The sequence below is a fragment of the Dreissena polymorpha genome, chromosome 3 (assembly GCF_020536995.1).
Source record: "Dreissena polymorpha isolate Duluth1 chromosome 3, UMN_Dpol_1.0, whole genome shotgun sequence".
NCBI lineage: Eukaryota > Metazoa > Mollusca > Bivalvia > Myida > Dreissenidae > Dreissena > Dreissena polymorpha.
Window position 1 is genome coordinate 34297781 of NC_068357.1, and position 24310 is coordinate 34322090.

The 24310-nt window shown below is 36.0% G+C and overlaps 1 protein-coding gene across 1 annotated transcript in view; it reads left to right on the plus strand.

Moving 5' to 3' along the window:
- Positions 1 to 1926: 1926 nt before the first annotated feature.
- LOC127873637 (E3 ubiquitin-protein ligase HECTD3-like) overlaps positions 1927 to 24310 on the plus strand; it is a 54046-nt gene continuing 31662 nt past the window's right edge. The window contains exons 1-7 of the mRNA XM_052417525.1: positions 1927 to 2354; positions 13197 to 13351; positions 14217 to 14448; positions 15611 to 15726; positions 16489 to 16602; positions 17250 to 17338; positions 22569 to 22734. Coding sequence (XP_052273485.1) covers positions 2076 to 2354; positions 13197 to 13351; positions 14217 to 14448; positions 15611 to 15726; positions 16489 to 16602; positions 17250 to 17338; positions 22569 to 22734 — 1151 coding nt within the window. The 5' untranslated portion in view covers positions 1927 to 2075. The remainder of the gene's footprint in view (positions 2355 to 13196; positions 13352 to 14216; positions 14449 to 15610; positions 15727 to 16488; positions 16603 to 17249; positions 17339 to 22568; positions 22735 to 24310) is intronic.

Sequence of the window (24310 nt, forward strand, 5' to 3'; positions counted from 1 at the left end):
TGTGATAAATACATTAAGGTATAAGATTATTATTATTTAATTATATAAATATTAAAATGTTAAGCAGCGCAACTTAAAGGCCAATTTCGTAAACGGTCTCCAAATGGAGAGATAAAACGTCAATTTATATTATATTCTTAGTCGATTTCGTCTGCCTTTTCAATTAAAAAGACCATGTATTGTATAAGCAAACCAAAATGACCGATATATATGATAAATTACGTCTTCGGTGATAGGTTTCTATATTGGACATATTAATAAGAAACAAAATAAATATATATATACTTAGGTAATTACTTTAAAGGGATCTTTTCACGCTTTGGTAAATTGACAAAATTGAAAAAAGTTGTTTCAGATTCGCAAATTTTCGTTTTAGTTATGATATTTGTGAGGAAACAGTAATACTGAACATTTACCATGGTCTAATATAGCCATTATATGCATCTTTTGACGATTTTAAAACCTAAAAATTATAAAGCGTTGCAACGCGAAACGATTGAATAATTTGGAGAGTTCTGTTTTTGTCGTTAAATTTTGTGAAACTACGAAGATTGCTTATATAAGGTATAAAATACTTCATGTATATGTACTCGGCGGAATAGCTCAGTAGGCTAAAGCGTTTTTACTTCAGGACTCTGGCAGGACTCCAGGGGTCACTGGTTCGAAACCTGGTCCGGGCAATATTCTTTTCCTTTTTTTAATTTTATTCTTGATTTTTTACTGGAGCTTTTACGATCCAATGTTTACATTTATCGATATAAAGCATTTAATGAATAAGTTAAAAATGCCAAAATCTGTGAAAAGGCCCCTTTAATTAGTCATATCGTACCCTGGAAAAAAAAACATACAAGTTATGTTAGTCTATGCCAAAATATAACTTTATTTGGTCAAATCGTACCTGCGATAAACATAAAAAACATCTAATGCATGCAAACACCCATCGCAATTTGTTTCCATAAAGAACAAATATTAAAAAGGTACGAGTTGACCAATCTGAAAAATGACTAAAGTACGAGTTGACCAAATCGGGTACGAGTTGACTAGGGTACAAGTTGACTTAGGTACGAGTTGACTGGAAACCACCTAGGGTTTTACGTGCTCGTCCCCCTGTTGCGCCGTGAGGCAGAAACAGTGGATCTGACAATCCGCCTTGTGTCGGAGCACGCCCTGACTCGGGTACACCGGAAAATTTTCAAAGAAGTGCACGGGCGGCTCTTCGAGATCTGGGAGAAGTACGAAGACGATGACATGACAACTACTTAACTGCTGAGAGCGTGCAGCCATATAAACGAGCTGGGACCGAGCACAACCCAGGATGACATCCACGATGAGGACTTCTGAAATGCAATACATTGTATATATGATTTGTGTATGTGTATGATAGGATAGTATGCTGTTGTATTTGTGTTTCTATATTTTTGCACTTTTGTATATGTGTATTAAAACAATGTTTGAATATATTTATGTTATCAATTTAGATATTGTTAAAATGTATGCATGCATTCACTTCTGATGTTGTTAATGTCAATTTATTGCAAATGTTTGTATATATTTATGTAATCGCTGCCAATACAAGATAATCCTACCAGATTGGGTAGGATGCAATTTTTTTGTTTAAAATGTATGTTTGCATTCACTTCTGATGTTTTAATATATTTATGTAATGTATTGTTAATGTATTATATGAAGCATTTAAATTGACTCTTTTTCAATCTTGAAAAAAAAATGTTGTTTTCCCATTGAACAGATGTTACAATCAAAGGTGCGAAAGTTTCCTGTTATTATTTCACACCTATACGGTATTATTCACACCTATCCGACTATGTATTATCAGTGGGACGAAACGTCCAATGCCCTCCGCCACAAGTATCAGTGGCACGAACTGGTAGTGGCACGAAACGTCCAGCACCCTCGCTGTATATGTATTCGCGATTTAGACATTTTTTCAGCATTACATCCGGTAAAATGGTGGATGGATGACTACTTTTTCCAGGAAAATATGATAAATTGCGTTGAAACTCTGTATGTAATGTCAGTTATTGTTTTAACAAGCGTTTGATTGAGGCAACGACAAAATGAACTCTCCAAATAACAGGAAACGTCTGGCAAAAATCAGGTGCCTACAGGAATGTATTCAATGTTTCAAAGAAAAACGAAAACTTCCTGAGTCCCTATGTTATGTGGCTTCCGAAATTGTGTACAAGTGTTCTCCTAAATGTTTCATTCAAGTTTACAGTGAACCCTCGACAGAAAGCAAAAGAATCAGGGATTTGAATGCTTCATCAGACTCCTTAGTTTATGTGAGTGGTGAAGAAATGTGCAATGCTGGAGGAAAATGGCTCAAAGTTGTAAAGGTTTGTAGGAAATTACGGAATATCATGTGTTCATGCTTTACCCAACAAAGTATGGCAAGCGAAATGCACATTAATTCCTTAAACCACGGTTTAACAGTTAACTATATAGTTAAGAGACTTTGAACCCGGGTTCAAAGTGCCGTTTGCACATTAATTCCTTAAACCCGAGTTCAAGACTTTGAACCGCGGTTCAAAGTGTTATAAAAAATAGATACAAATCTGTTATCTGAGACTGAGACAAGTTATGGAGGTTTCGGTAAATGACAAGTTCGGTAAATTGATTTATAGAGTAAAAGCCGTGGAGGTTTCGGTAAATTGATTTTATAGAGGAGGTATACCTACAACGAGGTGTTAATGACACCTATTATCGGCTTACAATAACATTAGGGGCATTTATTTGCAAACTGTGGATTAATTTTGATGTACATTAATTGAGTTGTTTGGCACTAATTAATTTATCGGTTTAAATGTACGGACTTGATTTTATCAAATTAGAGATGTTTGCAAAGTGTTATTATTAATTATCCAGGCTTGCAACCTATAAATATTCTAATCGATGGAGGTAAATTATATATTAAGGTCATGGTCGTTTTGTATTTTATATATGTTTTTAAACAATTAGTTGATAAAACCTTAATTAAAGCGTATCAGTTAAAAAAATATAATAATGTGGCTCTTACTAGCATCCCCAGCAAAACCCGATAATCGATTCGCCGATAGTAATTTTCTGATGGTCATATAATTTAACAGCATAATTAATTGTTTTTCACTAAGTGTATAATAATAATTTATATATCAGATTAAAGAGAATAAAATTTTCTTTATTATGGTTTTTACTTCATGAAAATCTATAAAGGATAAGTGTTATAAATCGTTGCTTACTTATTGAACAATGCGGATTATCGGCATTTTCACACGTCCGCGGTAGAGTGCAATATGGTGGACACGGTTTGGTGACGGTGGGTATTTTCCACATGTTTTGCGGTGACGTAAATCCTAATGAATATTTATGAAGTTAAATTAACCAATCAGAGGAGGAATTCCCCTTCATGATGATGCAACTTCCGTTAAAATCGGCTTGTAAACAATTGTGATACAAAGGACCAAAGTCTACGTGAATTTGTCTGAATCTTAATCGGTATGTATAAATAAATCTTATATCATTAAAAAGTACATATTCTAAGCTTTAATTTGATATATGTCATGACCAAATCGGTTCAGGTTTACCCGACCGCATTTTTGTTCAAAGTTCAGTGGTTATGAAAATCCCAAAATCTTCTCGGCCGTAGCAATGGCCGCCATTTTGAATTTCCTTCGCTTAGCGAAAAATTAACGACATATTAGCAGAATAAAGCCTCATTAAGCAAAAGAACAACAGTACAGTGGGTGTTATTCCATATATCTAATATTTAATTGTGTGTTATGTCACTAATATGGAATTTTCGTTTTGTAAGGATGTTTAAATTGTAAAAATATCTGTAAACACCACTGTATATAATCTTAGGATACGCATCATTTCGGACAGCGATTTAAAAACATATACAATAATGTACCAAATAGTTTGCGTACATTGATTGATTTTGCTTTGAATTAATAATAATTAAAATATTATATATGTATTAAGGATTTTTATTATTAAGTTGTTTCAATATTTAAATAAGTACAATATTACATGTGCAGAAAACAGAATAACTTAACTTTCAACTTAACTTAAGACTTAAGTAATAACCAAAAACAAACAAAGAGTAAACTTAATTGTTCAAGAAAGACTGTTATTTTAATTTATTTTATTTACTTTCAGGTGTATTTCAGTTGTAATACAGATAAGTGCCATCTGATGGGAGGATATCAGAATGGACTTCCCTGGCCCTTATTGCGAGCAAGTTGGTTTAACTTGCCAGGCTTTGAATGACTCTACCATTCAGCCCATAACACAAGAACGTCTGACCAATGGACTTGTTCTTGAATTAAGATTGTATGCAAACAAGGTGAATCGTCCATTAAACATACTATTTGAGTGGTTGAGACTGTTACAGCCAACAGAATCAAATGACAGTACGCTGAAGTACCGGATAAAAAATGCCAGTGAAATCAGCAAAAAGTTGAACGGAAAAAAAAAAGTCAAAGGCTTTTCAAACTTAGCAGAATTTAAATCATTAGCTTTTAATGTTGTGGAAAGCAGTGTTAAGCATTCGCCTCATATGAAAATTGTGAATGAACAGCCAACAAGAGAGCTCATCGTCCCAGATAATTCATCGAAGGAGGTACACAGAAAAAATCCAGTAAATGAACCAATTGACAATGATGTTGTTACTGACAGTGTTTTATTGAAACAAAGCAATTTAACAGACTATGAAATACGGAAGAAACAAAAAAATCTGAAAAAACTGCAGAAATTGCTTACATCCGAACGAGAAAATCTTAACATACTAAGACATCGGAAGGGACATTATTCGGTACGAAATGTTGAGAAACGAGATGCACGAGCACATGAAACCAGAAAAAAACTTAATGAAGCAAACATGAAAATATTAAAACAAGAAAAACTCATTAATGACTATGAGTGTGAGAAGCGACAAAAAAAATCAAGTGCCAATGAAGTTCAACGTGATGTGGAAATTGGCAAGATGCAACCTCAAATAATTGATCATGTAAAAAAATCCCTTCTCAACTCAGAAGATCATGTTCAACAACTTTTGAATGAAAATGAAAGTCTGCAAAAACAAGTTGAACGTTTGCAGTTGTGCAGTTCTCAGCGAAAAAAGTCAGTGAACTACTTCAAGCGAAGTCTAAAAAAAGTAAAAAGCAAATTTAAAACTGAAATTGATGGAGAAGAAGTCAAATCTCTGAAAGTCATAATTCTCAACAAAGACAAAGAAATTCAGTCATTGTTATCTGAAATTAATGAACTTGAAGAGAAATTGAGAGACAATGTAAATACCAAAAATGCTGATGGCTCCTATAGTGACAATGTACGACTCTGTGTTATTGAACTAGCTGGACTGGAAGTTGCAGTTGAAAAAATTCCGAAGGTTGTGCAAGTTGTTTCTTCACACTTGTTTGCAAGACATTTAAATAGTTCTGATTTACCATCAAAGTCGACGACACAGGCTATCATTGATGAAGGGCATTATCTTGCCAAAAAATTCATTGCGGAAAGGATTGAATCATCTTCAAGTTTTGGCATAAACAGAGATGGAACAAGTAGAAAAAAACAAAAGATCCTGGATACATCAATCACCCTTGATAGTGGTGAAGTAATGAGCCTAGGATTCACGCGAGTTGCTCATGAAACTGCAAAAGCCATCAATGAGACTACAAAAAAACACATAAAAGAACTCTCAGAAGTACAGACAGCAGCCGATGCTGATTCTTTTGTGAGGAATTCATTGAACAAACTTGCGTTCAGTATGTCAGATCGTGCAAGCAATGAAAAAGCTGCAGATAGACTTCTTGATGAGTGGCGAGATGAAGTGTTAGAAATGACTACAGAAAGTGACAAAATGAAGGTTAAACATTTCCACTGTATGGCCCATGTTTTGCTTGGGTTTCACAAGTATTCATGTGAAGATGTTAAGAACTTTGAAAACAAAATGGTTGAGTCAGATGGCCCGTTAGGGCGTGACAGTCTGTCCCAGTTCAAGTCATGGAGGAAGACCGGAACAGTCGTCGAGCGTGTGGTCCGCATGGTCTCTGAAACATTTGGACCTGCTGGTGACCACCTTGGCCTGCGTGACAGATGGGAGGCACACTGTAGCAAAAATGGTAATAGGCAGATTTTCTCCCTCTTTTAAGTGTATTTTTTATTTTACCTGAAACAAAAATAAATATTTGAAATACATGAAACAGTGCATTTAATGTATGTCATCAATTAACATTATCTTTACCAATATGGTATAATACTATAAAATATAATGTTGAACATATAATAATTGCAATTTTAAATAATTTACAGATCATTTTAAATGTCAAAAAATCTTGTGGAATTTAAATAATTGGAAATTATTCAATAAATTTTTTACTCTTGTTTTGTAAACTTCAGATAAATGTTTATAGGAATGCTTTTATGTTTCAGGCGTGAAGTCTGTGATTGGGAACTACCGTGACAATCGCTTCAACGGACTGTTCCAAACATCCGCAGAAGTTCTGCTACATGCCGACGACATGATATCAGTTTTAAATACTGTGCAGCAGCCTAATAGAAAGCTCATCTCAGTTAAGGCGGACTTGCAGTGCGAACAAATCAAAACCATGCTTAAGTGTTATGGACTCATTTTTGTCAAGGTGACTGGCCCATACTGGAACCTTGTAACATCAGGGTCAGTACCTTATCTCCTCCTGTACAAGAGTGTTCAGAGCTTGAGGATGTACTTGAGCGACTGCGTCAACAATCCAAAGCTGCTTATATCCGAAAGACAGTGGGCGGCTGAGGATGTCGCCGATATACCTAACGGACACCTCTTCATGAAGAAGTTGTTAAGTGGAGACCTAGAGGACACACTGTTGCTTGATACCATCAGCGTTGTTGCCAGTGGAATGGTTAGGTGTATCGATAAACAGTTGGTTGACTTTTTGCCGGGTGGACAATTTGGTGCCATGCCAAGCGAAGAAGACCTCGACCACACGAAGTTTGCTCACTCTACAAACCTGAGCTGTGAACATCACTTCGGGGACTTGGACAGCTCGCAAAGACGTAGGCCCAATGCGTCCCTGCATCACCATTCATCAGTGCAAATGATCAAACGAAGTCGAGTGAACTTGATGAATTGGTTCGACAAAATGTCCTCAAATGACCGTTCCAGTTTGTTAAAAAATGCTCGGAAAGAAGGGAAGAAACTGCGAGAAGAACACATTTCATGTGAGAAGAATGTTTTAAATGAAATAAATAAAGACATGTCAACTGAAAATCAGAAGAAAGGAAGGAAACGAAAAAACGATATTGCTGAAGAAATTGAAAATGAAGCCGAATTTATCAACATGAATGACGACATTCAATTTGTCAAAAATGAATATGTTGCTGTCGCCTACCAGGACAACTGGTACCCGGGTATAGTTCATCAGGTTTCTGACGATTCAAAAACTCTCACCGTTCACTTTTTAGCGCAAACCAAAAATACAGGACATTACATTTGGCCAACTCGTAAAGATGAACAACAAGTGAACCCTCGGTTCATTTTAAGGCATGGTTTCATGCCAGAATGTAAAAACTCTGGAAGACTTTGGTTTGTTGCAGAACATGCTGACATAACAAAAGCTTACCAAACATTCAGCAAGGTGTTTTTTTAGGTTAGTAAATTGTAGATACATGTATTTAATGCGATACTGTAAATTGTATATATTTTGATGTATCGCTGGCTGATGTTGCTTTCTTGTAATTAATGTAAATTCTAAATTGTATATAGTTTATATATATATATATATATATATATATATATATATATATATATATATATATATATATATATATATATATATATATATATATATATTATAAAGAGAGAGAGAGAGATAATACAGTTAAAAAGGAATTAACAATTTTCTGTATATTATTCCTGTAAATAACATGTTTTTACTGGTTTTTTATTTGCTACATGTATTTGTTCACTTTGGAATATTGGTATTACTTTGAAATATTGGTAAAATAAAAGTTTTCTGTTCAAATACATGTTTGTTTAATGTCTTTATATATTATATATTAACAAGATGTACATGTAGACTATCAATGGATTAGGAACCAGTTTGAAAATTACATCAGTCCTATGAATAAGTGCTGCAGAGATGCAACGACTGATAATTAAAAAAAAACACGTACATCACACATGGTTTTTTATGGGAAAAAATAATTTGCACTTAAAGATAGACAAAAATAGACATGAAAAATGAAAAGAGCATGTCAATTTACATGTGCATACCAATTTTCATAAAGATATATTGATAAATATTTTTTTTATAACAATTTATATAAAAATATTATCAGCGTCGGTGCCGCGAATTCCTGCAAATTTGGTCTTCTACAGACCAAAAAAGTGGCTAAATTTGGTGAAAATTCCGCAACTTAAAATTCCCATAACTTTGGATCTAGTAGAGATATTTGAAAAATTCAAAGAGTTCTGAGTTTGTTTTAAGGACCACTTTCATGATGTTATGAATAAACTAACAAGTATGGCTTTAAAAAAATCAGCTGGGGATGCTACTCTTACAAGAGGTGGCCTCCACGTGGCAAGAGCTGGGATACATATTCATTATGTTGGCAAACTACCTCATGTTTATATAATGGTTAAGTTTCGGTGGTTTAAAATACTAAGATCAAATATGTTTGTTTCGTATATAAATAAATTTCTCGCTTCTTTTTCCTAGTTATCAGTTAAATTTTATATATTGTTTTTTCTTGTGTTTTTCTCAACCAGAAACCAGAAAGAAATAATAAAACATATAAATAAATATAAAATTCAACATGAAATCATTTTTATTAAATCATATTTTACAAGAAACTTTTTAAAATAGCATTAAACTTAATTGAAGAGCTTTCAGCTTACATTTAAACTTAATTGAAGAGCTTACATTGATTCCGCCATAAATCATTATTTCTTATGACTATTATGTTACTATTATGTTATTTAAATAAAAGCACCAATTTAAAAAACAAACAACAGTATTGCGTTATTTAAATCGTAAAATTAACCAAAAATTTCCTAACAGAATTCGTTTTTCAGAGGTTGCATTTTCATTTCCCTTAATTCTTTACCTTAGGCATAGCATTAATTACTCTACTCAAAATTAATCCACAGTTTGCAAATAAATGCCCCTAATGTTATTGTAAGCCGATAATAGGTGTCATTAACACCTCGTTGTAGGTATACCTCCTCTATAAAATCAATTTACCGAAACCTCCACGGCTTTTACTCTATAAATCAATTTACCGAACTTGTCATTTACCGAAACCTCCAGCACCCTCTGAGACAACCAATCAGCGGAGCTTAGACCACAATAAGAAGGTAAATGACGCGACTTCATTGGTCATTTCTTAACTATAGGGTTAAGAGACTTTGAACTGCTGTTCAAAGTCTTAAACTGCAGTTAAAAGGCGCAGATGCACATTAATTATTTAACAGTTAATTATATAGTTAAGAAACTTTGAACCCGAGTTCAAAGTGCCGTTTGCACATTAATTCCTGTCTTAACTATAGGGTAAAGAGACTTTGAACTGCGATCAAAGTCTTAAACTGCGGTTCAAAGTCTTAAACTGCGGTTTAAAGTCTTAAACTGGGGTTAAGACGCACGGAATGCACATTAATTATTTAACAGTAAACTATAGGGTTAACAGCATTTTCATTAGGAGGCAGCCGGCGGCCGATTATACCGCCTCAAATGTTATTTGGGCCGGCTCAAATTCGGAAAAAAAATATTTAAAAAATCGGCAAATGTTCACGACCATGACGAGATATTTAGTATTCGTTTATTAACTAACTGTCTGAAACGGAAGTAAACAACCGTAACCGATGTAAACTGCTTTCTCATTGGTTGTTTCTATATAATTGTCAAATCGCGAAGCGGGTAACATGATTGTAAGACTTTGATTAAAGGTCACGATCTGATGTCAACATGTCTAAAAAAGAAAAAGAAACAAATTTTTATTTTGTGTTTCGAGTAAGAACGATAGTTCCTTGTTGAAGTTATTTTGTTCCAGTTTTGTTAACGTCTATCATTTGCCGGCACCTATGGATGAATGCACTTTCCTGTTACATTTCGGTTTTATTTTCGACAAATTTCGTTGATGTTTGGTTCCGATCATGCCGATGTTTGGTTTCTCCGCGAAGTTTTGAACCTCCGAACGGTAAGTGGATTTATTTATAACCACATTTTACAGGAGGGTGAGTATTTCATTAGGATGAATGAAACTCTCGAGCCCCAAACTCACCTGGTATTTTCATGATTAAGGTCGGAGTTGGCCTTGGCACAATGCCTAAAATGCTAAATATATTGAATTAGCACTGCAATGTTTAGCTTTGTCCAAATTTGTATTGGAAAAATTGGCCAAAAGAAGCTTCCTCTGCAACATATTTAAATCCTAAGATTGCCTCACCTGAGGCAACCTATGCACGATTTTTTTGGAAAATCTGCATTGCCAAACTGCCAAATGTTTCTTAAAATTGCTATGCTAGGAGAACCTATTCCCAAATTGTATGCATCTTTTCCAGTGGGGCATCTGACAAAATGTTAATGTCATCCATGATCTTGCACAGTGTCTTCTATATTTAATGGGCCATTTATGCTCTTCTTTAAAAAAATAAAGTTCAAAAGTAAAATGTAATCTGAATTGAAGTTAAAAAGTAAAATTCAATCTGAAAAAACATGCTGCATTTCCATATTGATTATTTTACTATTTAAGTCCTGAAGCCAATCAGCCTATCAAGTAAGCAGTCAAGCTGTGGCTAGACAAGAAGGAGAGGCGGAAGATTCCCCCGAAGCAGGCAAGGGCCTCAGCATCAGCACCAGTACTTTCACTTGTGGGTGCTGGGGTCCAAACCGATGTTACTGAGGGGAATGATGAGCTGAGTCTGATTAAGACAGCTGTCGATATAGCCATACAAAAACTTAACCTGGCATCAAAGGAATATGACTCAGAATCAGATAGTGAATCATAGGATGATAATTTTTGTGGCAACTAGATTAGAATCACATCAAACTTTATTTTGGAAAATTAATTATTAAAAGTCAAATTGGTGTTACATGTTTTAATTTTTTTATACATGTATACATGTATTTGTTTTTATCAAAATCTTGATGATTGCAGAGTTGATGTAAACTGAGGACTTTATTTTTTCTTTACTATTCACATAAATATCCTCTATTGTAACTGAGCAAAATCATGTAAATTATGTGCCCAAAATCGCTCAGAAGCCAGGATTTGGCTCCTTTATTTCAACCCCCCTATCAAAACGCTGGGTTAAGAGACTTTGAACCCGAGTTCAAAGTGCCGTTTGCACATTTATTCCTTAAACCTGAGCACGTAAAAGAACCAAGGGATCTATTCGCAAAGAGCTAGGGTATCCCACCCTGATTTCAAGAGTTTGAACCGCGGTTCAAAGTGTGTCTAAAAATAGATATCTACATAATTCAGAGACAACCAATCAGCGGAGCTTAAACCATAATTAGAAGGCAAATTTCCCGATTTCATTGGTCGTTTCTTAACTATAGAGTTAAGAGACTTTGAACCGCGGTTCAAAGTCTTGAACCCGGGTTAAAGAAATTAATGGGCAAACGGCACTTTGAACCGGGGTTCAAAGTCTCTTAACTATATAGTTAACTGTTAAACCGTGGTTTAAGGAATTAATGTGCATTTTGCTTGCCATAACAAAGAGTGTTAGCTATTTCATTTACTGAACTGTCATTTTTAGATTTAAGTGAAGAGATTTCTTTGAAACTGCAGTAACATTACGCGACCCGGGATTTTTGCATGCATCTGACATGACCCCGATCTATGCAACATGACAAATCGCGGTGATTCCAAGCGATTAGAAAATTTGGATAATGTCTCCTCGATTCCACGGTGACTGTCGCGCAATGTATCTCGCTAAAAGGCAATCAGCGCGAATCACTGCGAATCGCCGTGATTAACCTTTTTTCGCGATTTGCTTTGAAGGTTACACTTACATACATGTGACATATACACTAACATTATACATTGCAATAATAAAGCTTTTGTTGTTGTTGTATACAATGGGCATATGAGCTAAAATACTCCTTCCTTTCACACATTGTTGTTGACTTCCGAAAAGTATAATTATGCTATAATTATTTATTTTTGGTTTCAGGCTCCAATGCAGATAACTCGTGTTACTCTGGTTTCTTTCTGAGCGTTGTACATACATTCACAATGCTTGATATGCCGGAATTACATTACTGTTCTATTTTTAACTATATCTTAACATGGCATCTTGCAATATATTGATGTTGATGTATTCTTTTGACCTTGCAGTCAAGGATAACACATGAAAGTGCAAGCAATTATTTCCAATGGGGTCCTTTGGTTTCGTGCTAAAGAGACAGCAAGCAGAAGAGACAGTATTGGGATACAAGAAATCAGGGTGGGATACCCTAGCTCTTTGCGAATAGATCCCTTGGTTCTTTTACGTGCTCAGTGTATAGCACAGATACACGCGATAATTACCTGGGTTTCATACCAGTACATCTCTAGTTGGGTTGGGAACACTTGAAGCATTTCTGAAATTTTCAGTGCCCCGGCCAGGAATTGAACCAGGGACCTCTAAAATGGTAGACCAGAGTGTTACCACTCGACCACCGCACCAACATATAATATGTTGTTGTTATTAATCTGAAATAGGAAATTCGGCAATCCGGTACAAAGATGGTGATACGATCACAGCTTGTTTTATCTGACTTCATTGAAAGATCCATGGTGTAAAGTTTACCATAGGATTATTTTTCTCAAAGAATTCACTCTGCCCATTCAGAGGCACCCTGTTTCTTTTCAGGACCCCTACCACATTGTTTGTCTGGCTGAACTGAATTTTTGATCAAGTACTCATTCATCAGTCAACTAGATAATTTTACTAATTTTATGTTAACCCTTACAGCGCTGGAACCGAATTTTAAAGGCCTTTGCAAACAGTTTGGATCCAGATGAGACGCCACAAAACATGGCGTCTCATCAGGATCCAAACTGTTTGCTTTTCTGATAGTATTCTTTGAAAAAAATAGAAGAAAATGCTAATTTTAGAAATTCTGCAGACGACATTCAAGCAGACGACAAATTTCCCAGCATGCAAAGGGTTAAAACATATTATATGCTTTTAGATAAATGCTATGTTTATGTTCCAGTTTAAAAGCACTGCTGGTGCAGAAGACATTGTATTTGACACAGATGCCTGGTTTTTGCTGTACAGCACCAAAACCCCCACAGAAGATTTACTTTCACTGCAAGAAGTTTCACCTTCAGTCCCGAAGGATTCCCCGTGCAAAGTGGTGATCAACAAGTAAATGTGATATTATAGTGTTTGAATGACTAACTCTTTCGCCTATCAGAAGCAACGTGAAAATGGCGTTTGCAACCTGCATTAAACCAGAACAGCCTGCGAGTAACTCGCAGTCTGTTCAGGTTTTGGGCTGTTTGCTGGCCATCAGGATCTAATGGTTGGAAATGAAGCCTTTAAAACTTGAATTTAGTAAGAAAGGTGTTTAATTACCTGGTAAATGTAACTTTGGAAGGGACTACAATGCATCAAAATAGGTATCTAAGTGGTAAAGGGTTAAATTTAAATGAGCAGCTTTTAAAATTCATATTGAGTGGTGCTCTGGGAAAATAGAGCTTATTGCATGTTTGTAAAGAAAAGTGTCATCTCAGATTAGCCTATTCAATTCACAAATGCTAATCAAGGATGATACTTTCCGCTTTAATTGAATTTTTTGTTGAAAAGAAGTCTCTTCTAAATAAAAATCCAGTGAAGGCGGCTAATTTTGAAAATCTTTGAATACAAAAACAACCACATTTTTTGTCCACAATTGGTGAACATTTCTACTGAATGCAAGTGTAGCTTTTTAATGTTTTTCAAGGCTGTTTTGGAAAATAATAGGTAGAAAAGCTTGGCAGCTTGATGCTTCTAAAAGCGAGTATACTAGTGTGTCGAGACATTTTTAGGCTTAAACAAAATGAATTAAAGTAAAAAAAATTGGTGCATGGAAAATAGACCCTGCTAAACAATAAGCATAATTATTTTTGTTTCATTTTTTTTTAATTTAGGTGAGGCATATCCAACAATGAATGCCATTTTGTTGTGGTGTAAACATTCTTAAATCAAATCTCAATTGAATGTGGGTAAAAGTGCTTTTTAAACCTTTCAGGTGGATGGATGTAGTGTGTCACCATTTCTCGTTAGATTTACGAAAGAAGAATGTTTATGTGACGCCACCTGATATATGTGCCGTATCCAGACTTCAGACAGTACCAGTAAACTGGAGTATAGAACATGATGAAGCATTAGTGAGACTTATGTCCAAATATGTTTCACCTGATAATGGTCAATTAGGCGCCATAAAAAACTATGTGGATGCAATTGAAGTTTCATCATTTATCGTAAGTATGATATTGTAATCTTTTGAAACAGTTTGGCTGTGCTCTGCGAAAAGGGGGTTTCATGCATGTGCAGAAAGTGCCGTCACAGATTAGCCTGTGCAGTCCACACAGACTAAACAGGGACGTCACTTTTTGCCAAAACTGGATTTTTGCAAAGAAGAGACTTTCTTTAAACAGAAATTATTATAAAAGCGGTAATGTTAGTCCCTGATAAGCCTGTGTGGACTGCACAGGCTTATCTGGGATGACACTTTACGCACATACATTAAACATCTTTTCACAGAGCACGGCCCAATTGTATTCTTATTTTGGTACAGTGCTCTAATCCTTCCCAGTCTGTTTTAGCGCCTTTTCTGTGGAGCACTCTAGTATTCCTTGAATTGCATAAAAAAACGTATATATTAGAATAAGTATTAGCAGTTTGTTTGCTCTCACTATAATATGAAACAAGTTTAATTGGATTAAAATTCATATCAAGAGAAAATTCTAACACAAGCATATCTAAATCACTTGGAATTTAACTTTGCATACAATAAGTTAAACCTGTAAATACTGCTGAAAATTTTCAAATTTTACCATTTGTAATTTTTAGCTCGGCGTTTTTCGGAAAACTCGAGGTATTGTCATAGCCAGCTCTTCGTGTTGTCCGCTTTCTGATGTCCGCCGTCTGCGTCGTGCTAAAACCTTAACATTGGCTCTAAAATCAAAGTGCCTCCACCTACAACTTTGAAACTTCATATGTAGATGCACCTTGATGAGTTCTACACGCCACACCCATTTTGGGGTCACTAGGTCAAAGGTCAAGGTCACTGTGACCTCTTAAAAAAATATATTCAAAACTGCACCCGTAGCCGAGCATGGCACCCATTATGCGGTGCTCTTGTTTTCTAAAAGTTTAGTCACCCTTTCCCACTCAGAAGCTAATTGAAAACAGCTAAATGCAAACAGCATTAAACCTGAACAGCCTGTGAGTACCTCGTAGTCTTTTTATTTTGTATGCTGTTTGCTGCTCATTAGTGGCTTTAGGCTTGGAAATGAAGCCTTTAAATCTTGAATCCTTTAATAAAGGTCTTAAATTTCTTTGATTTTCTAAGGGACTTTAACTCATCTCAGAGCGTTAAAGAGTTAAGTCATTCATGACACACTTTCTTCTATCTACCAGGGAGACTACGGTGCCTCCTGTTTAACTGACGGAGACCCAGAAACATTTTGGGAGAGTGATGGCACAGCAGGTCGACATTGGATCAAACTTAAAATGAAGAAAGGAACAATAATTAAGTAAATGTCATAGGAGGTTTTGACTTCATGTGTTTTTCCCTCTACCTTTTTGGTCAAGGTGGAAAAATAAATTATTCATGGAGTTGTCAGTAGTAGTTGCACAATGTCTCTATTTATTGCCAAGATGCTTAACTGAAATTATCCAGATTTTAAAAACATTAAGCTTCTATGCATCCCCATTCACAATAAATGAGTTACTTTTGCGCTCCATTGGCCTGAAGACAAAGTTCTCAACGGTATAGTATTGTGCTAACTTTTGTCACTGTGTTTAGTTACCAAAAAAACATGGCTGCCAGATGCAGGTATGTTTTCTTAATTAGTTAATATGGATTTGTAAAGACTAATAAAAATAAATACTGTGAAAAAAATGTTCTTGTCTGCGTCTTCTTTCTTGGAATTCATTAAAATTATTTAAAGTCATTTTACAACCTGGCTGATAGTGATTGTTGATAAGAGTTGTGTTTGTCGATTGTGAACGTTTTACTGTCTGCATCCACTGTGGAAATTAAGCAATCTATTATGATGCACTAAACTGAGACACTTTTGGACATACATGTATCTATGTGAGATATGGATTTAGTGAGATTAACCCTGCATGAGTAGCTTTCAAACAGAATTTCTTCACAGACGTCAAGCAATAGTTGAACATTGTACCTTAGAAACAAAAATTTGTCTAAATACGCTGGCTTTTGATACCTTCTAATTAATATCTGTAAGATTCAAATAGACATTTTAGAAACCAAATGTCATGTTCTTTTACAGAAAACTACAGATTTGCTTAGACAGTTCGGATGATAACTACCTCCCGTCAAAGATTGTGGTGAAAGGTGTAGACTTGAGTAATGGAAAAATTCTCAACGTGGTCAACATAGACTGGTAAGCATGGAATTTAAATTATATACTGTTGTGCCATGTACAAAAAATTGGCAAATATGTAACATGTAGAATTTTTTTGAAATATTCTTTTTGGCTGCACAATTTTCTTAATAAGAACATATTTATGAGTGAAAGTGTTTTCTTTCTGATTCAATTTTCCACTATTAAAAAAATATTAGTTGCTTTGTTGTATCAGAGACAATACAATAATGACATTATCTCAGAAGATTCCAAATAATAAGCATTTGTCACTAAAAATTATGTTAGTTTTTCAATCCATTGGAGCAAGATACTAGTAATCCATATGTGTTATTTAGAATAGGTCCTTTTACTGGACCCTGGTTATGACATTAACATAATCACTGTACATATAAGCCTCTGGGAAAACAGAGCTAAATACATGCGCATAAAGTGTCGTCCCATATTAGCCTGTGCAATTTGCACAGGCTAAGTCGGGATGACCCTGTCCACCTAAACTGGATTTTGATTTAAGGAGACTCCCTACAAATTTAAAATTCCATAACTTCTAAAAGTGTTGTCCCTGATTAGCCTGTGCTCAGGGTAATTTAGGAGGACATTTTATGCACATCCATTACGCCAAGTAAACCCAAAACGAGGCTCACGTCAGATCCACTGATTGTTTCCAGGGAAACAGAAGAGGCTGGGACACACACCATCTTGTCAAACATGACTGAGCATTATCAGTGGGTCACTATAAAGATCAAGGACTGCAAAGGTACTCTTGAATATATGCACTTTTATTTAAAAATCAATTATAGCCAAGGTTTTATCCCATATTCAAAGCATGTTAATAAAATAAGTCCATGTGACCTAAACTTAACTGTATTTCCATAGTTATCAATATAGCAAACTATGCAGTTTAATGATGGCATTATAGAATTTTCAAGACTTTATTTCATGTTTTTTGTAATTTCTGGGTATTTGATTAGATTTATTTTCTTAAGAAAGACTGCTGGGTAGATTTGAGTGTTGATTTAGGATAAGTTCATTAGCTCTGCATGTCCATAAGCTTTAGATTCAGTGGATTTTTTATCCCTTTCTAAATAAACCTTTTTTAATTTAACACTAATTATTCTTTATGTGTTAGCGGTGATGAACATTGAAATTGTTCTATGCATATATTTATTCTTATGTTAAAGTGATAAAACAACATTAATAAACACTTTTTAGCTCGACTATTATATATGAAATATATATAGTAGAGCTATCCTACTCACCCCGGCGTCGGCGTTAGCGTCTGCGTGCAAATGTTAAAGTTTTCGTACTACCCCAAATATTTTCTTTCTCCCTTGACATATTGCTTTCTTATTTTGCATACTTGTTTACCAACATGACCCCAACCTATAAACAAGAGCAGACAACTCTATCAAGCATTTTGTCATAATTATGGCCTCTTTTCCACTTAGAATATGCAGCAAATGTTAAAGTTTTCGTACTACCCCATTTATTTTCATTGTCCCTTGACATATTGCTTTCATATTTTGCATACTTGTTAACCAACATGACCCTAATCTATCAACAAGAGCAGACAAGTCTATCAAGCATTTTATCATAATTATTGCCCCTTTTATACTTAGAATATGCATATTATTGATAAATCTGTGTTAAAGTTTGCGTACTACCCCAAATATTTCCTATATCCTTTGACATATTGCTTTTATATGTTGCATACTTGTTTACCAACATGACCCCAACCTATAAACAAGAGCAGACCACTGTATCAAGCATTTTGACATAACTATGGCCCCTTTTACACTTAGATAATTGAACCTTTTGCTTAAATTGCCATAACTTCTTTATTTATGATCACATTTTATGATAACTTTGACAAAACAACACTTAACCTGAATACCACAATGGATTCCAACCAAACCATACCCCACGCCCCTACCAGAATCCCCCCCCCCAACCTCAACCCCCCCCCCCCCCCCAAAAAAATAAAATTGTTTTTAAACATCGTCAAATAAATTGACACACCCCACATTATACCCCCCTCTCACCCCCACTCCCCGTACCCCCCCCCCCCCCGTACCCCCCCCCCAATTTTTTTTTTAAACATCGTCTAATAAATTACCTCACCCCACATTATACCCCCTCTCACCCCCATACCCCAACCCCCCCCCCCCCCCCACCCCAAAAAAAAATTATATTTTTTTTAAACATTATCTAATAAATTACCAAACCCCACATTATACCCCCTCTCACCCCCCCCACCCCACAACCCCTCCCCCCCATCCCCCCCCCCCCCCCAAAAAAAATTATTTTTTTAAACATCATATATTAAACTACCAACCTCCCCCCTCGCACCACCCCCTACCTCCCCCCCCCCCCCCCCCCCCCCCCCCCCCAAAAAAAAAAAAATTTTTTTTTTTTCCTTTTTTATTTTTGAAAGATCGTCAAATAAATTATTGAATATGAACAATTTCTCCATGATGGCGTATGTTATACTGTCAAGCACTCAAATAGTCGAGCGCGCTGTCCTCTGACAGCTCTTGTTAGCTCACCTGAGCACCACATGCTCATGGTGAGCTTTTGTGATCGCTTTTTGTCCGTCGTCTGTTGTCTTGTTAACTCTTTAGAGGCCATATTTATTGTCCAATCTTCATGAAATTTGGTCAGAAGATTGGTTTCAATGATATCTTGGATGAGTTCGAAAATGGTTATGTTTGCTTGAAAAACATGTCTGCCAAGGGGCGGGGCATTTTTATGCCCCCTTTTGAAGGAAAGGGGGCATAAAGTGATTGGACTGTCCATCCGTCTGTCTGTCTGTCTGTCTGTCTGTCCACCTGTCTTTCCGTCACACTTTGCGTTTAAGTTTCGAAAAATGCTAATAACTTCTATGTCCCTTGAGATATAACCTTCATATTTGGTATGCATGTGAATATGGACGAGGCCTTTCCATAGCCCAATTTTTTTCCCTCTGTAACCTTGACCTTGAACTTAGGGTCCGCGTTTAGGTTTCGAAATCTGCGTTTAAGTTTCGAAAAATGCTCATAACTTCAATGTCCCTTGAGATAACCTTCATATTTGGTATGCATGTGTATATGGACGAGGCACATCCATATGCACAAAAATTTTCACCCCTGTGACCTAAACCTTGAACTTAGGGTCCGCTTTTAGGTTTCGAAATCTGTGTTTAAGTTTCGAAAAATGCTCATAACTTCTAAGTCCCTTGAGATATAACCTTCATATTTGGTGTGCATGTGTATATGGATGAGGCCTTTCCATACGCACGAAAATTTTCACCTCTTTGACCTTGACCTTGAACTTAGGGTCCGCGTTTAGTTTTCGAAATCTGCGTTTAAGTTTCGAAAAATGCTCATAACTTCTAAGTCCCTTGAGATATAACCTTCATATTTGGTATGCATGTGTATATGGACGAGGCCTTTCCATACGCACAAAAATTTCACCCCTGTGACCTTGAACTTAGGGTCCGCGTTTAGGTTTCAAAATCTGCGTTTAAGTTTCGAAAAATGCTCATAACTTCTATGTCCCTTGAGATATAACCTTCATATTTGGTATGCATGTGTTTATGGACAAGGCCTTTCCATACGCACAAAAATGTTCACCCCTGTGACCTTGACCTTGAACTTAGGGTCCGCGTTTAGGTTTTGAAATCTATGTTTAAGTTTCGAAAAATGCTCATAACTTCTATGTCCCTTGAGATATAACCTTCATATTTGGTATGCTGAGGCCTTTCCATACGCACACAAATTTTTACCCCTGTGACCTTCACCTTGAACTTAGGGTCCATGTTTAGGTTTTGAAATCTGCGTTTAGGTTTCGATAAATGCTCATAACTTCTATCAAAGCGTTTATAGGTGGCATATGTCATCCTATGGTGACAGCTCTTTTTTTATGCCCCCGAAGGAGGGCATATAGTGCTCGGACTGTCCGTCCGTCTGTCCGTCTTTCCGTCACACTTTGTGTTTATTTGTTATTAATTTACTAAATCGGTTGCAAATGGTGCGTTTGGGCTTTGTGAGTTTTGGATTTCAATGGTCTTTTTAGCTCGAGTATTATATATGAAATATATATAGTGGAGCTATCCTACTCACGTCTGCGTTCCGTTTCCGTTAGCGTGCAAATGTTAACTTTTTCGTACTACCCCATTTATTTTCATTGTTCCTTGACATATTGCTTTCATATTTTGCATACTTGTTTACCAACATCACCCCAACCTATAAACAAGAGCAGACAACTCTATCAAGCATTTTGTCATAATTATTGCCCCTTTTATACTTAAAATATGCATATTATTGATTAATCTATGTTAAAGTTTGCGTACTACCCCAAATATTTCCTATATCCTGTGACATATTGCTTTTATATGTTGCATACTTGTTTAAATGATATAATTATAATTTCTTTGATGTTCATTACATACCTGTGGACTTATGTCCATAAATACATGATCAACTCTGGCTATGATCTCTTTTAAACCACAGGCCTTGGTTGTCAGTGATGTCTGACATGGTCATAATTGACTTTGAGACCCTTCCTGCTCCCCCCCCCCCCCCCCCCTGGTTGGATTGGACAAATTTCAAGGGAAGTAATAACCTTTAAAGGGAGATGATTTCTATACCTGCCAAATGATAAATAGAAATGTTATTTCAATGCGGCGCAGTAGGGGGCAAACACATCTCTTGTTCCTTATATGGCTATAGTAAAATCTTGTTAACACTCTAGAGGCCACAGTTATTGTCTGATCTTCATAAAACTTGGTCAGAAGATTCATCCCAATAATATCTTGGACGAGTTCGAAAATGATGCCGGTTGGTTGTAAAACATGGTCGCCAGGTGGCGGGGCATTTTTCCTTATATGGCTATAGTAAAACCTTGTTAACACTAGAGGCCACATTTATTTTCCGATCTTCATGAAACTTGCTCAGAAGATTTGTCCCACTGATATCTTGGATTAGTTCAAAAATGGTAACCTTTGCTTAAAAAACATGGCTGCCAAGGGGCAGGGCATTTTTCCTTATATGGCTCTATCAGGCTATAGTAAAATCTTGTTAACACTTTAGAGGCCACATTTATAGTCCGATCTTCATGAAACTCGGTCAGAAGATTCATCCCAATAATATCTTGGACGAGTTCAAAAATGATGCCGGTTGGTTGAAAAACATGGCCACCATGGGGGCGGGGCTATTTTCCTTATATGGCTATAGTAAAACCTTGTTAACACTCTAGAGGTCACATTATTTTCCGATCATCATAAAATTTGGTCAGAAGATTTGTCCCAATGATATCTTGGATGAGTTCGAAAATGGTTTTGGTTGCTTTAAAAACATGGCTACCAGGGGCGGGGCATTTTTCCTTATATGGCTATATATGGCTAAAGTAAAACCTTGTTAACACTCTAGAGGCCACATTTATTGTTCAATCTTCATGAAATTTGGTCAGAAGATTGGTCTCAATGATATCTTGGATGAGTTCGAAAATAATTATGTTTCCTGTAAAAACATTGCTTCCAAGGGGCGGGGCATTTTTCCTTACATGGCTATAGTAAAATCTTGTTAACACTCTAGAGGCCACATTTACTGTCGGATCTTCATGAAACTTGGTCAGAAGATTCATCCCGATAATATCTTGGAAAAGTTCAAAAATGATGCCGGTTGGTTGAAAAACATGGCTGCCAGGGGGCGGGGCATTTTTCCTTATATGGCTATAGTAAAACCTTGTTAACACTCTAGAGGCCACATTTATTTTCCGATCTTCGTGAAACTTGGTCAGAAGATTTGTCCCAATGATATCTTGTTATCTCAGGTGAGTGACTTTGGGCCTTTCAGGCCCTTTTGTTTATGCACACTTTTGTTCAACAGTAAGCAATCTTTTTGAAATCTCTATTGACTAGATAGTGCAAGTTTTATATACATGTTCTCATAGAGAATGCCTTTTAGCAACAGGGTATGGCGTGACTTGTTACCAAATGTTGATTTCAGCTGGTGGAATCGATACCCGAATACGTGAGTTGAAGTTAGTCTCAACCGAGGAAAGAACATTAGGATTTTATCGTGACTTTTTTCGTAGTGAAAACCTAGTCCGATTTCCCATCCTGGAGACCTACTCAAATGAGGAGCTTTATCATCGCTCTCAGGTGCTTCAAAGGTATTCTTCCTAGTTTTCGGTGTGCGCAAGCGCGTGCAAAAATAGGTCTAATGCCATATGCGGACAGTCTGGGCAGGATTTATCTTTTCTTTTATAAAGTCAAGTGTTTGTGTCCTAAATAGCAGTCATGGTAGCTCCAAACTAGACTGTGCAAACAGGCTAGAAGTTCTGGAGCTGCTCTTGCTGCATGTGGCATAAGACCCATTTTCGCATGGCACGTATATACTATATAGTATATACTATTTCTTCATCAAAATACTTGTGCCTGCAACATTGTTTAACAATGTGACTTAAACATGCACTGGATCTATGTGAAAATCGATCCCATTAAAAAAAGTGTAATTGTTCAGTTTGTGAAATTAAAATCAAAGATACTATAATTATATTGTGTGGTGTCTTACAGTGTAGATTAGACTTCATATACATTTCTCAAAGAAGAGAAATTCCTAGCAAAAACCCATAGGTCATTCTTATTCATTTGCAATATTAAACAGACCTTTTGTATTTAATATACACTTGTAACATTTTTTTGGAAATGTTCATTGCAACTGTTTGTTTCATAGAGGTTTGAATATTAAAGTTCGTTTTTTACTTCTGCCTTATATTTGGCATAAATAGTGAAAAGGTAAAAAAAAAGCTAGTGAAACTTAATAAATCTTATAAACTGTTGCAATTTAGCGTCTGATAAATATGGCCGTATAGAGTGAATTGTATGTTTTCCTTGTGGCTAAGGATATGAAATCAGAGAGGACATGGGATGTTAAATACCACCAGATAAGCATATTGACGCATTTGTAGTCCCTTAGAAAGTTAAATTTATTTAATCTTACGAGATTCAAGTTTTAAAGGTTTCATTTCCAACCCTTAGATACTGATGAGCAGCAAACAGTATAAAACCTGGACAGGCTGTTCTGGTTTTTTGCTGATTGCAAAAGCCATTTTCACTTTTCTTCTTATGGGGGAAAGGCTTAAGAAGTTGGAGATTGCTGATTTAGAGTTTAAACATACCTGTATTATGGTTAATAGTCTGTCAATAGCCAGGACTTGTTATTAGTTTAAATTAGTTATAATAGTATCCCCTCATGGACTGCATGTATCGGAGTCACTCTGTCGGTCAGTCAGTCCATTTGTTGTTTGTTAGGTGTGTCCGCATTTAATGTTATGAGCTTATAGAGCGAAACAGCATTTTGAGGCCTTTATATTGAAACATAAGGATGACATCTACATGAAAGGTTGATTCAGTAGACACTTTCCATATCCAGTGAGTCCCACATTTCTGAGTTTACTTGCTCTCGAACAAGTGATGTTTCAGAGCAAGTTCTAATTTATGTATGTTTATGGGTCTTGCATCTTGATAATATTTGAACCAGTCTCTTGGAAAATAGGGTTTAATGCATATGCATAAAGTGTCATCCCAGATTTGGCTATGCAGTAAGCACACTCTAATTGGGGACGACTTTTTTAATTTGATTTTGATGTAGAAGAGACTTCCTTTAAGCGAATTATTCCATAAAAGCTGAAAGTGTCTGATAAGCCTTTGTAAACTGCACAGGCTTATGTGGGAGAACACTTTATG